Here is a 15,691-nt window from a genome sequence, read left to right on the forward strand (position 1 = left end):
AAATGGCAGAATTTCCTTCTTTTTTATGGCAGAATAATATTCCATTGTACATATATATCACATTTACTTTATCGATTCATCCATCTATGGACACTTGGTTGTTTCCATGTATTGGTTATTGTAAATAATGCTGCAATATGAACATGGGAATACAGTTATCTCTTTGAGATCCTGTTTTCATTTCCTTTGGATATATACCCAGAAGTGGGATTGCTGGACCACATGTTGTTTTATTTCTAATTTTACTTTATTTTTTTTTGTGGTATGCGGGCCTCTCGCTGTTGTGGCCTCTCCCGTTGTAAAGCACAGGCTCCGGATGCACAGGCTCAGCAGCCATGGCTCACGGGCCCAGCCGCTCCACGGCATGTGGGATCTTCCCGGACTGGGGCACAAACCCACGTCCCCTGCATCGGCAGAGGGACTCTCAACCACTGCGCCACCAGGGAAGCCCCGCGTGTGTCTTTTTGAATTATGGTTTTCTCTGGGTATACGTCCAGTAGTGGGATTGCTGGGTCATATGGTAATTCTGTTTTTAGTTCTTTAAGGAACCTCCATAGTGGCTCTATCAATTTACATTCCCACCAACAGTGCAAGACGGTTCCCTTTTCTCCACACCCTCTCCAGCATTTGTTGTTTGTAGATTTTCTGATGATGCCCATTCAAACTGGTGTGAGGTGATACCTCACTGTAGTTTTGATTTGCATTTCTCTAATAGTGATGTTGAGCAGCTTTTCATGTGCTTCTTGGCCATCTGTATGTCTTCTTTGGAGAAATGTCTATTCAGGTCTTCTGCCCATTTTTGGATTGGGTTGTTTGTTTTTTTACTATTGAGCTGCATGAGCTGTTTATATATTTTGGAGATTAATCCTTTGTCCGATGATTCATTTGCAAATATTTTCTCCCATTCTGAGGGTTGTCTTTTCGTCTTGTTTATATTTTCCTTTGCTGTGCAAAAGCTTTTAAATTTCATGAGGTCCCCCATTTTTATATTTGTTTTTATTTCCATTACTCTAGGAGGTGGGTCAAAAAATATCCTGCTGTGATTTATGTCAAAGAGTGTTCTTCCTATGTTTTCCTCTAAGAGTTTTATAGTGCCCAGTCTTACATTTAGGTCTCTAATCTATTTTGAGTTTATTATTGTGTATGGTGCTAGGGAGCGTTTTAATTTCATTCTTTTACATGTAGCTGTCTAGTTTTCCCAGCACCACTTATTGAAGAGACTGTCTTTTCTCCACTGTATATCCTTGCCTCCTTTGTCATAGATTAGTTGACCATAGGTGCATGGGTTTATCTCTGGGATTTCTATCCTGTTCCATTGATCTATATTTCTGTTTTTGTGCCAGTACCATACTGTCTTGATTACTGTAGCTTTGTAGTATAGTCTGAAGTCAGGGAGTCTGATTCCTCCAGCTCCGTTTTTTTCCCTCAAGACTGCTTTGGCTATTCGGGGTCTTTCGTGTCTCCGTACAAATTTTAAGGTTTTTTGCTCTAGTTCTGTAAAAAATGCCATTGGTAATTTGATAGGGATTGCATTGAATCTGTAGATTGCTTTGGGTAGTACAGTCATTTTCACAATATTGATTCTTCCAATCCAAGAACATGGTATATCTCTCCATCTATTTGTATCATCTTTCATTTCTTTCATCAGTGTCTTATAGTTTTCTGCATACACGTCTTTTCTCTCCCTAGGTAGATTTATTTCTAGGTATTTTATTCTTTTTGTTGCAGTGGTAAATGGGAGTGTTTCCTTAATTTCTCCTTCAGATTTTTCATCATTAGTGTATAGGAATGCAAGAGATTTCTGTGCATTAATTTTGTATCCTGCAACTTTACCAAATTCATTGATTACCTCTAGTAGTTTCCTGGTGGCATCTTTACGATTCTCTGTGTATAGGTATCATGTCATCTGCAAACAGTGACAGTTTTACTTCTTCTTTTCCAATTTGTATTGTTTTTATTTCTTTCTCTTCTCTGATTGCCGTGTCTAGGACTTCCAAAACTATGTTGAATAATGGTGGTGAGAGTGGACATCCTTTCTTGTTCCTGATCTTAGAGGAAATGCTTTCAGTTTTTCACCATTGAGAATGATGTTTGCTGTGCGTTTGTTGTATATGGCCTTTATTATGTTGAGGTAGGTTCCTTCTTTGCCCACTTTCTGGAGAGTTTTTATCATAAATGGGTGTTGAATTTTGTCAAAAGCTTTTTCCGCATCTATTGAGATGATCATATGGTTTTTATTCTTCAATTTGTTAATATGGTGTATCACATTGATTGATTTGCGTATATTGAAGAATCCTTGCATCCCTGGGATACATCCCACTCGATCATGGTGTATGATCCTTTTAATGTGTTGTTGGATTCCGTTTGCTAGTATTTTGTTGAGGATTTTTGCATCTATATTCATCAGTGATATTGGTCTGTAATTTTCTTATTTTGTAGTATCTTTGTCTGGTTTTGGTATCAGGGTGATGGTGGCCTCATAGAATGAGTTTGGGGGCATTCCTTCCTCTGCAATTTTTTGGAAGAGTTTGAGAAGGGTGGGTGTTAGCTCTCCTCTAAATGTTTGATAGAATTCGCCTGTGAAGCCATCTGGTCCTGGCCTTTTGTTTGTTGGAAGATTTTTAATCACAGTTTCAATTTCATTACTTGTGAATGGTCTGTTCATATTTTCTGTTTCTTCCTGGTTCAGTCTTGGAAGGTTATACCTTTCTAAGAATTTGTCCATTTCTTCCAGGTTGTCCATTTTATTGGCATAGAGTTGCTTGTGGTTGTCTCATAGGATGCTTTGTATTTCTGCTGTGTCTGTTGTAACTTCTCCTTTCTCATTTCTAATTTTATTGATTTGAGTCCTCTCCCTCTTTTTCTTGATGAGTCTGGCTAATGGTTTATCAATTTGGTTTATCTTCTCAAAGAACCAGCTTTTAGTTTTGTTGATCTTTGCTGTTGTTTTCTTTGTTTCTATTTCATTCATTTCTGCTCTGATCTTTATGATTTCTTTCCTTCTGCTAACTTTGGGTTTTGTTTGTTCTTCTTTCTCTAGTTCCTTTAGGTGTAAGGTTAGATTGTTTATTTCAGATTTTTCTCGTTTCTTGAGGTAGGCTTGTATAGCTATAAACTTCTCTTAGAACTGCTTTTGCTGCATCCCATAGGTTTTGGAGCATTGTGTTTTCACTGTCATTTGTCTGTAGGTATTTTTTGATTTCCTCTTTGATTTCTTCAGTGATCTCTTGGTTATTTAGTAACGTATTGTTTGGCCTCCATGTGTTTGTGTTTTTTACATTTTTTTCCCTGTAACTGATTTCTAATCTCATAGCATTGTGGTCAGAAAAGATGCTTGATATGATTTCAATTTTCTTAAATTTACTGAGGCTTCATTTGTGATCCAAGATGTGATCTATCCTGGAGAATGTTCCATGAGCACTTGAGAAGAAAGTGTAACCTGCTGTTTTTGGATGGAATGTCCTATAAATATCAATTAAATATATCTGGTCTATTGTGGCATTTAAAGCTTCTGTTTCCTTATTAATTTTCCGTTTGGATGATCTGTCCATTGGTGTAAGTGAGGTGTTAAAGTCCCCCACTATTATTCTGTTACTGTTGATTTCCTCTTTTAGAGCTGTTAGCAGTTGCCTTATGTATTGAGGTGCTCCTATGTTGGGTGCATATATATTTATTATTGCTATATCTTCTTCTTGGATTGATCCCTTGATCATTATGTAGTGTCCTTCCTTGTCTCTTGTAACGTTCTTTATTTTAAAGTCTATTTTATCTGATATGAGTATTGCTACTCCAGCTTTCTTTTGATTTTCATTTGCATGGAATATCTTTTTCCATCCCCTCACTTTCAGTCTGTATGTGTCCCTAGGTCTGAAGTGGGTCTCTTGTAGACAGCATATATATGGGTGTTGTATCCATTCAGCAAGCCTGTGTCTTTTGGTTGGAGCATTTAATCTGTTCATGTTTAAGGTACTTAACGATATGTATGTTCCTATTACCATTTTCTTAATTGTTTTGGGTTTGTTTTTCTAGGTCCTTTTCTTCTCTTGTGTTTCCCACTTAGAGAAGTTTCTTTAGCATTTGTTGTAGAGCTGGTTTGGTGGTGCTGAATTCTCTTAGCTTTTGTTTGTCTGTAAAGCTTTTGATTTCTCCATCAAATCTGAATGAGATCCTTGCTGGGTAGAGTAATCTTGGTTGTAGCTTCTTCCCTTTCATCACTTTAAGTATATCATGCCACTCCTTTCTGGCTTGTAGAGTTTCTTCTGAGAAATCAGCTGTTAACCTTATGGGAGTTCCCTTGTATGTTATTTGTCGTTTTTCCCTTGCTGCTTTCAATAATTTTTCTTTGTCTTTAATTTTTGCCAATTTGATTTCTATGTGTCTTGGCGTGTTTCTCCTTTAGTTTATCCTGTATGGTACTCGCTGCACTTCCTGGACTTGGGTGGCTATTTCCTTTCCCATGTTAGGGAAGTTTTCGACTATAATCTCTTCAAATATTTTCTTGGGTCCTTTCTCTCTCTCTTCTCCTTCTGGGACCCCTATAATGCGAATGTTGTTGCATTTAATGTTGTCCCAGAGGTCTCTTAGGCTGTCTTCATTTCTTTTCATTCTTTTTTCTTTATTCTGTTCCACAGTAGTGAATTCCACCATTCTGTCTTCCAGGTCACTTATCCATTCTTCTGCCTCAGTTATTCTGCTATTGATTCCTTCTAGTGTAGTTTTCATTTCAGTTATTGTATCATTCATCTCTGTTTGTTCTTTAATTCTCCTAGATCTTTGTTAAACATTTCTTGCATCTTCTCAGTCTTTGCCTCCATTCTTTTTCCGAGGTCCTGGATCATCTTCACTATCATTATTCTGAATTCTTTTTCTGGAAGATTGCCTATCTCCATTTCATTTAATTGTTTTTCTGGGGTTTTATCTTGTTCCTTCATCTGATACATAACCCTCTGCCTTTTCATCTTGTCTATCTTTCTGTGAATGTGGTTTTTGTTCCACAGGCTGCAGGATTGTAGTTCTTGCTTCTGCTGTCTGCCCTCTGGTGGATGAGGCCAAGAGGCTTGTGGAAGTTTCCTGATGGGAGGGACTGGTGGTGGGTAGAGCTGGCTGTTGCTCTGGTGGGCAGAGCTCAGTAAAACTTTAATCTGCTTGTCTGCTGATGGTTGGGGCTGGGTTCCCTCCCTGTTGGTTGTTTGGCCTGAGGCAACCCAACACTGGAGCCTACCCGGCTCTTTGGTGGGGCTGATGGCGGACTCTGGGAGGGCTCATGCCAAGAGGTACTTCCCACAACTTCTGCTGCCAGTGTCCTTGTCCCTTGGTGAGCCACAGCTGCCCCCTGCCTCTGCAGGAGACCTTCCAACATTAGCAGGTAGGTCTGCTTCAGTCTCATCTGGGGTCACTTCTCCTTCCCCTGGGTCCCAATGTGCACACTACTTTGTGTGTGCCCTCCAAGAGTGGAGTCTCTGTTTCCCCCAGTCCTGCCAAAGTCCTGCAATCAAATCTTGCTAGCCGAAGTCTGAGTCTCTAGGAATTCCTCCTTCCGTTGCCAGACCCTCAGGTTGGGAAGCCTGACATGTGGCTCAGAACCTTCACTCCAGTGGGTGACTTCTGGGGTATAAGTGTTCTCCAGTTTGTGAGTCACCCACCCAGCAGTTATGGGATTTGATTTTATTGTGATAGCACCCCTCCTACCGTCTCACTGCAGCTTCTCCTTTGTCTTTGCATGTGGGGTATCTTTTTTGGTGAGTTCCAGTGTCTTCCGGTTGATGACTATTCAGCAGTTAGTTGTGATTCTGGTGTTCTCAAAAGAGGGAGTGAGACCATGTCCTTCTACTCCACCATCTTGAACCAATCTCAAGCTTTTTAATTTGATGTTGTCCAAATTGTTTATTTTTGCTTTTGTTGTTTGTGGAGGTTTGTTTTAAATAATTTGCATTTGTGCTGCTAACTCTAACCTAGTCATCTAAAAGCTAAGGTTTACCGAGAAAGTGCATGGAACAAGAGGGAGGCAATTTAATCCCTGAGCAAAACTGGGCTTGATACCTCCATTCCTTACCCTTTGAGAAAGTAAACATTCCAGAGGAAAGAGTTCGAGAAGGCAGATTGCCAATCCTAATAAAAATATTCTCTCAGTAGGCTGATGTAGGTCTTCACTCAAAGGATGGAGGGGGCTTCCCTGGTGATGCAGTGGTTGAGAGTCCACCTGCTGATGCAGGGGACACGGGTAAAAAAAAAAAGGATGGAGGACATCGATTGGGAATTCAGCTGGCTTTCTTGGCCCACTCCCCCTTAAATACTGATGATGCTGAGTTTGATCCAAAGGTGGTTATCCATCCTCTAGCTATTCAAGGCTCACTACAAAGTTCTTTGGATATAATGGATATCCTCACCTACATCTCCTTGATCCAGGAAAATGAGAATGATGTGGCAGAAATCTACTGTGGAAATCTACCAACCAGAGGAAAGATAAGAAATTCTCCATATTTCGGGACTTCCCTGGTGGTCCAGTGGTAAAGAATCTGCCTTACAATGCAGGGGACGCAGGTTCAATCTCTGGTCAGGGAACTAAGATCCCACATGCTGCGGGGCAACTAAGCCCGTGCACCAGCTACTGAGCTTGTGCACCTCAACTAGAGAGCCCACATGCCACAAACTACAGAGCCCACGCAGCCTGGAGCCCGTGCACCGCAAAGAAAGATCCTGCATGCCTAAGCGAAGGTCCCATGTCCCACAACTAAGACCTGACAGAGCGAAAAATAAATACAATAAATAAATAAATAATAAATCTTAAAAAAAAAAAAAGAAATTCTCCATATGTCTAAGGCAAGAGAACAGAGCTGGGAAAGAAAACGTCAGGTAGAGCCTCTGAGACAGCGGAGACAGCAACGATGATTATAAAGCTCTTTCCTTTTTTTTTTCGGCCGTACCACACAGCATGCAGGATCTTAGTTCCCCGACCAGGGATCAAACCTGTGCAGTACAAGCACGGAGTCTTTTTTTTTTTTTTTAATTTATTTTTGGCTGTGTTGGGTCTTCATTGCTGTGCGCAGGCTTTCTCTAGTTGCGACAAGCGCCGGCTTCTCATTGTGGTGGCTTTTCCTGCGGAGCACGGGCTCTAGGCGCGTGGGCTTCAGTAGTTGTGGCACGCGGGCTCACTAGTTGTGGCTCGCGTTCTAGAGCGCGGGCTTAGTAGTTGTGGCACATGGGCTTAGTTGCTCTGCAGCATGTGGGATCTTCCCTGACCAGGGCTCGAACCCGTGTCCCCTGCATTGGAAGGCAGATTCTTAACCACTGAGCCACAAGGGAAGTCCCAGAAGCAAGGAGTCTTAACCACTGGACCACCAGGGAAGTCCCTAAAGCTCTTTCCTTTGAAAATAATAAACTGAGTACAAGAAAATTGAAAGGAATTCCAAACAAGCTATAGGACAGTGACACTGGGGTGACATAAAAAAGACAATTAAAATAAATTTACCAGTGAATCTACAATTATTTCAAAATAAAAAGTTTTAAGAAATCTTTTACCTGAAGCCAACATAGTCTCCCATGACGACACACATTAGCTCCTTCTGCTGCCACACTCAGGACACTTTGCTTCTTGATGTGGAGCATCTGGTAAGAAAAGGAAGAAAATAAAAATCTCCAGGAAATAAATGTTGCAATTATGACATCATGAATGGCACAAGTAAAATGGCTAGAAATAAACAAAGTGGATCATATTTTTTTACACTTACAAAATCCGAAACACATGTCTGCTTCACACACACACACACAAATCACATTGAATGCTTCTGATCCTCTTTTCAGGGTTCACAAAGTTATTCCACAACTGGAAAATAAATCATTCATATTGCAAATGCTAATAAGAGTTGAAAACTCAGATACCTTTTGTTACCACTGGTGTTACAGCAAAAGGTTTCCAGTCTTTATGGCAAGATTCCTCATGCAAAGAACAGCAATTTACTGTACCTAAAGGGAACTCACACAGTGGCTGAGTCTCACAGTATCTACTGTTCAGAATGAGAAAAACACAGACTTAACAGGTCCTTTAAAGTCTTGGATTCATTAAAATATTCAAAACTGAAATAGGGGTATCCTGGAAACATATGCTGGTCCTCTTATTATCTATATTCTTATCATATTTCAAAACATTATACAATTCTAAAATCTTTACTGCATAATCCATGAAAATATCTGCATGGCACAAGATTCTCCCCATTTTACAGGTAGATAAATTATTCAAGAATAGAAAGGCAAAGTAACTTACACTAGCACAATATCTTCCTTTACAGAGCATAAAGTGTTCTATATTCTGAGTATCTTTCATCAATGATAAAAAATGGGGACTGAACTTCAGTTCCATTCTCAATCAACAAGAAGGCTGCAAAACTGGGAACAAAAGCTGTATTTCCCTATTGATAAGAATTTCCAACTAACTCTTTAAATTTCCGGAGCAAAAGTTCTTATCTTATTATTTGTTGTTGTTGTCATGGACCCTTTAAAGCATCTGTTGATATATAAAGAATTCTTGTAACTCAATTAAAATGGCAAATGAATAGATATTTCTCTAAAGAAGATGTACAAATAGCCAATAAGCCTATATGGGAAAAGAATCTAAAAAAGAGTGGATATATGTATAGGTATAACTGATTCACTTTGCTGTACACCTGAAACTAACACAACATTGTAAATCAACTATACTCCAACAAAAATTTTTTTAAAAAAGAAAAAAAATAGCCAATAAACACATGAAAATATGCTTAACACTATTAGCCTTCAGGGAAATGCAAATCAAAACCACAATGAGATACTACTTCACACCACTAGGATGGCTATAATTAAAATGACAGGTAATAGTGTCGGTAAGAATGTGGAGAAATTGGAACCCTCACGCCCTGCTGGTGGGAAAGTAAAGTGGTGCAGCGCTTTGCAAAACAGTATGGCCAATCCTCAAAAAGTTAAACACAGAGTTATTACATGAGCCAGCAATTCCACTTGTAAGTATCTATCCAAGAGAAATGGAAACGTGTCCACACAAAAACTTGTATATGTATGTTCACAGCAGCACTATTCATAATAGCCAAAAAGTAGAAACAACCCAAATGTCCATCAAATGGTGAAAGGATAAATGAAATGTGGTATATCCATACAAAGGAATATTATTTGGCAACAAAAATAAGTGAAATACTGATACACGCTATAACATAGATAAACCTTGAAAATATTATGCTACGCAAAAGAAGCCAAGCCAATCACAAATGACCACACATCGTATGATCCCATTTATATGAAATGTCCTAAACAGGCACATTCATAGAGGCAGAAAATAGATTAGTGGTTGCCAGGGGCTGGGGGTACTCAGAAGGGATTAGAGGTGTTAGCTAAGGAATATGGGGTTTCCTTTTGGAGTATTAAAAATGTTCTAAAATTCACTGTGGTGATGGATGTACAATTCTGTGAATATGCTAAAATCCAGTGAAGTGTACATTTTAAATTGGTAAATTTTATGGCATGTGAATTATATCTCAATTAAGCTGTTTGAAAAACAAAGAATCTGCTGAAAGCTAACCCTCTCTTAAAAAGTACATCTGTGCATACACGAGCATAAGCTTGCTCCTAAACAAAAAACTTAACGACTTCCCTAAAGTCTAACTGTGAACCATAGCCTAGCTGAATAATTAGTTACTGCCATATCTCAAATTAAAAAAATATTATAGAGAAATTGCCTAAATAGAGCATCTAGACTGGTCTTTTAAAAATATAAGTAAAAAAATTTTTGACTCTCCTCTAAAACTGCCAATGGCTCTCCATCTTACTCAAGTCGAACTCAAAATCCTTATGTCTACCTGACCTGCCTCCTGCCCCCTTCCATTCCCTAACATTCTTTTTCACTGTGGTCCTGCCACAATGACCTCCCTGCTGTTCCTCCACACAAGTCAAGTGTGCTTCAGCCTCAGGGCCTCTGCACTTGTAATTATGCCTTCTTTAAGTTTTTTACTAGATATCCACATGGTTAGCTCCCTTACTTCTTTTAGCTCTCTGTTCCAATGTCACCTCTTCACAGAGGTTTTCTCTGTCTACCCTAAATAAAATAGGAACTCCCTGTCATTCTATTCACCATACTACACTTTTTTTCATAGCACTTACCACCAGTTGATATACAATTATGTGTTTATTTTCTTGCATTAAAATAAGCTCCTTCAGGGCTAGAACTTTGTCTTATTATTATAACCCAGACCTCAGAACAATGCCTGGCAAATAGCCGGCTCTCGGATGTTTTGTTAACTCATTAAGAAAAACACTAATGATCTTATAATAAGAGAGAAATTTATGAGACATAGACATGATACCCATTTGCAGACAATACGGAGAATGACTGAGGGCAATACTTACTGCAGCACCAAATTTCTGCTGGAACTGATCAATGACTGTGTATGTCACTTCCTCTTCCTCTACAGGAGAATATTATTATATATATTTATCTTCCTTGGCAATAGAATAGCCCTCCCACTAATTTTAGCCATAATCCAAAAGTCCTACTCTTTGCAACTCAAATGTCTAGAACTACTGAGACTAAGCCTAGAATACTGAGAACTATTTCATTATCACCTGCATCAGCCCATCCCGTAGTGAACACTATTGGCATCCTATTTGTCAGTTGAGAATAAACAAAAGCCCCACTGATGATATCTTATAAAATAAAATATTTACTCATTTCCTTTGATAATCCAGTAATGTTTCCTTCATCATAAGTTTATGTCTTGAATACTTCAAGACATGTACTTTTAAAAAAATGTTAATACAATTTTTGAAGGTTACTCTCCATTTACAGTTATTAGAAAATATTGGCCATATTCCCCGGTATTGTACAATACATCCTTGTAGCCTATCTTATATCCAATAGTTTGTGACTCCCACTGCCCCACCCCTATATCCCCCCCACACTGGGAACCACTAGTCTGTTCTCTGTATCTGTGAGTCTGCTTCTTTTTTGTTATAGTCACTAGTTTGTTGTATTTTTTAGATTCCACATATAAGTGATATCATACAGTATTTAAGACATGCATTTTCTAAAAGCACATTCATAATAAAAAATAATAGTTTAAAATAAATTAGTCCTGGAGATGGACCAATGTCCACACGTTTGGAATTCTCTGGATCCTGAAAATTAATTATTTTTCTAATTATGTAATTTAAAAGATTAGAGGTATAGCATAACATATAGTTCTTCTTCATCTCCCAAACTTTAAAACTCTGGAGTGGCTCAGGACATAGTCCATAAGCCACTTCCTTTTTTCTATCCATATTTACTCTCTTGGTGATCTCATCTAGTCTCAAGGCTTTAAATATCATTTATAGGCTAGATCTTGAATTTATATCTCCACCTCAGATCTTTGTCTTCATCTCTCAGCTTACACTCAAACTTAGGTTGACCAAAACTAAACTCCTAACCATCTCCCCAAAACCTTTCCCACCCAGAATCCTTCCCATACTTCAGGCTGCTCAAGCCCAAACCCCTGAAGTCATCCTTGTTTCCTCTTTTTCTTTCACAACCACATCTAATCTGTCAGTACATTGTGTTGGCTCCACCTCAATATATATGCAGAATTCCACCACTTCCTACCAACCATATCGCCACCACGAGGGTCCAAACCACCATACCCACTAAACAAAATTATTTCAGTAGCCTCCTAACTGGTATTCATGCTCTTACGTTGGCCCTCCTCTCAGCATCTATACAGTATCCAGAGTGATACTGCTTCTTCTGCTCAAAACTCTCCAATGGAAAATAGAAGTTTTAAAAAATACCTTCTAGGGCTTCTCTGGTGGCGCAGTGGTTGAGAGTCTGCCTGCCGATGCAGGGGACATGGGTTTGTGCCCCAGTCCGGGAAGATCCCACATGCCGCGGAGCGGCTGGGTCCGTGAGCCATGGCCGCTGGGCCTGCGCGACCGGAGCCTATGCTCCGCAACGGGAGAGGACACAACAGTGAGAGGCCCCAACAGTGAGAGGCCCACGTACCACAAAAAAACAACAACAAAAAACCCCAAAAACCTTCTATAATAGTATAAAAATAGAAATACTTAGGGATAAAAATGGCAAAAGATGTGTAAGACATACAATGAGAACTACAAAACACTGAGAAATTAAAGATCTAAATAAATGTAGAGGTATACTGGGTTAATGGAATGGAATACTCAATACTGTTAAGATGTCAATATTCCCCAAACTGATCTATCAATTCATTGTAATCCCAAAAAAGATTCCAGCAGAGTTTTTTCTTTTTTGGTAGAAATTAACAAGCTGATTCTAAAATTCATAGGGAAATGCAAAGAACAAAGGACAGCTGAAACAACTTTGAAAAAGAACAAAGTTGGAGAATTAATACTACCTGCTTTCAAGATCTATCATAAATCAACAATAAACAAAACAGTCTAGTATTGGTGTAAAGATAGAAAAATTAGATCAATGTAACAGAATAGAGTGTCCATAAATAAATAAACCTATATACATACAGAAAACTGATTTTTGACAAAGGTGCAAAGGTAACTGAAGGGAGAAAATACAGACTTTTCAATAAACGGTGCTGGAATAATTGGATGTCCATATGGAAAAAAAAAACCTTGTCCATATCACATCATATACAAAAGTTAAAAATGGATCATACAGGAATAAAGACGCAGATGTCGTGAATGGACTTGAGGACACGGGGAGGGGGAAGGGTAAGCTGGGACGAAGTGAGAGAGTGGCATGGACATATATACACTACCAAATGTAAAACAGATAGCTAGTGCGAAGCAGCTGCATAGCACAGGGAAATCAGCTCAGTGCTTTGTGACCACCTAGAGGGGTGGGATAGGGAAGATGGGAGGGAAGGAGACGCAAGAGGGAGGAGATACGGGGATATATATATATATGTATAGCTGATTCACTTTGTTATAAAGCAGAAACTAACACACCATTTTAAAGCAATTATACTCCAATAAAGATGTTTAAAAAAAGTATATATAAACATTTTAAAAAAGTGGATCATAGACCTAAATGTAAAACCTAAAATGTCTAGAAGAAAACAAAGGAGAAAATCTTTGTGACTCTGAGCTAGGAGAGGTTACTTAGATATGACATCAAAAGCACAATCCATAAAAGAAAGAAAATGGATAAATGGTACTCCATCAAAATTTTAAATGTCTGCTCTTCAAGAGATGCTTTAAGAGAATGAAAAGACAAACCACAGACTTGGAGAAAATATTTGCAAAGCATATATTTGAGAAAAGACTTGTATCCAGAATATATAAAGAACTCCCAACACTGAATAATAAGAGAACAATCCAATAAGAAAATGAACAAAAGATATGGATAGACATTCACCAAAGATATTCAGATGCCAAATAAGCACATTAAAAAATCCTCAACATCCTTAGTCATTAGGGAAATGAAAAAAACAACCAACCAACCTCCAATGGCTTCTCGTCTCACTGCAGAGTAAAAGCCAAGTCCTTTCAATGATCTACAAAGTCTTCCATGATCCACTCACCCCACTTCATCCCCTACTGCTCTCCTTGCTCCAGCTACACTCATCTCCTTGCTGTCCCTTCAAGATCATGGCATGTTCCTCTCTCAGGCCTTTGCATCTGCTAATTTTTTATGCCTAAAAACCATTCCCCCCAGATATTCATACATCTTGGTCCCTCACTTCCTTCAAGCCTTTACTTCAAATGTCACTATTTCAGTGAGACCTGTCCTGGACACTCAAAAATTGTAAAACCACCCTCTCCACACATTTCTTCTTTTTCTTCTGTTTTTTTCTACTTAACATGTGGCACCAGCATACTATATAGTATACTAATTTATCTTATTTAGTGTGTTTCCTGCACCATAACTCGATGAAGGTAGAGATACCAAACTTTGGTATCCCCAATGTCTGGCATATAGTGTGCACTCAAATATTAAATAAACAAATGAATCATGGTATTTTATCTTAATTCGGACCCTAGAAACAATAGCCTAGCTGAGAATTCCACATAGAACCTTGACTCGGGGTTATACCAACTCTGAAGAGTTCTGAACCACAAGAGAGCCTAGAAAATTCAGAGCCCTGGTACTCACCTGATGGGCTGTACTTGAGGTCATTTAGCAGAGAAGTGGTTGGTGCCTCAGAGGCAGGAGAAGCAGGCTTATATACATTTAGGTCTTCATCTTTTATTGTATCCATCCTGTTTCTTTCTGTATTTAGACTATGCTTACAAAAAACAACACTTAGGTGAGCTTGTTCTTTGTTGTTAACACCATACACACATCAGTGGTAAGGACTCTGGATCTTTCATAGAGAACCCATTCATCCACTGTTTACACTGATTTGAAGATACCATCTAAAGATGGAAGGAAACATCCACCTATTTCTTCTCATGTTAGGAATTACACAGCTAGTGAATTACAGTTAAGGCTTTCTACCCTAATGTGTACATCTGGGTAACATCATAATTAAGAAAATCATTCCATCATACCTAACAGAAGATGCCTTTTCTCTTACTGCACCTTGTTCTTCTTCATCCAGTAGTTCCACTGTAAAATAACCAAACGGCTTCCAACAGGGCTTCCAATCTGAAAGCAGTTAACTATCCCTCTGTCCCCTCCACACCCACAGTTTGATTATGTAACACAGACAGTAATTGGGAATGAAATGTTAGTCCATAGAGCCTTCATCGGCCAGCAATAAATAGAGCAGAAAAGACTATCCAAAGTACTGAAGACCCCTAATCTTACATCCCTACATAGCTTCCTTGATCATTTAGCAGGATTAGGAACCTCTCTACATACCCACTTTACCCTTTTTGTTCCAGGACACCTTTGTGGTCATGCAGAATGGTTCTAGAGATATCTTTTCTTTCCTATTTATTCCCATCCTAATGCATTTTCCTTCACACTATGTACTGTTTGGGGGTTTTCTCTCAAATCATTCACACTGTCCCTTCCACTTTCTCAGGCTGGTGCATTAACAGTTCAGTGATGTGAAAGGTAATAAAAGCTAGACTGGAAATCACAAAATAAATATGAGAGAAACATTCCACAGAGACTCTGAAACCATTTATTTTTAACCTAACAGTTCACGGAATACAGGGAAATATTGTATATCATTGATTCTAAGATGCACATTTTAAACAACTCTGAAATTGGATATGATTTACGGTAAATGCACATGATAGTTTAATTGGCAGCTTCTTTTTCTTTCTTAGGGTGGGAAAAGAAATAATGCACATTGTCATTAATGGCATCTAAGATTCAATTAAGTACCCTTAGGCACTTTTCATGGAAAAAGTTTCTCAGGGGCAACTATGTTCCAAATGTCTCTTTCTCCTACACTGTCTAGAAGTGTTGAGTCTGGGTCAGAGAAAGTAAAATTCACTAAAAACTCGGATTAATCAATTATTATCCTTTATCTTGATAATTCTTATTCAAGGTGCTTTTCAGGGAGAACCCTCTATGGCTGATTGAGCCACAGGGCAAAGAAAGAAGAAGAAGGCCATCTTCGAGCCTAGAAATTATAAACAAAGGCCAAGTCCTGAGAATGAATTTAGGAAGAAATGAATCCATGTGTACAGATCACAAAGCTGGTCAGTGGTCAGCCTTCTCCTGAGTTAGGAAATAGTAGTAGTAATTCCTTCATTTTTCTTTACAAACTCATCCACAGCCTAGCTTTGT

At 38.8% G+C, this 15,691-nt stretch overlaps 1 protein-coding gene across 7 annotated transcripts in view; it reads right to left on the reverse strand.

The window, feature by feature from the left end:
• The window catches only part of EXD1 (exonuclease 3'-5' domain containing 1), a 39,639-nt gene that overhangs the window by 14,986 nt on the left and 8,962 nt on the right, over positions 1-15,691 (reverse strand). For 5 of the 7 annotated variants that reach the window (XM_079907760.1, XM_079907761.1, XM_079907759.1 and 2 more), the window contains 4 exons: positions 14,497-14,554; positions 14,099-14,226; positions 10,387-10,445; positions 7,519-7,605 (listed from right to left, as the gene is read on the reverse strand). In XM_079907760.1, the coding sequence (XP_079763886.1) occupies positions 7,519-7,605; positions 10,387-10,445; positions 14,099-14,226; positions 14,497-14,554 (332 nt within the window). Of the gene's footprint in view, positions 1-7,518; positions 7,606-10,386; positions 10,446-14,098; positions 14,232-14,496; positions 14,555-15,691 lie in introns of those variants that run through there. The other 2 variants (XM_079907764.1, XM_079907763.1) reach the window with 2 other exon arrangements.

This window comes from Stenella coeruleoalba (assembly GCF_951394435.1).
Source record: "Stenella coeruleoalba genome assembly, chromosome: 2".
NCBI lineage: Eukaryota > Metazoa > Chordata > Mammalia > Artiodactyla > Delphinidae > Stenella > Stenella coeruleoalba.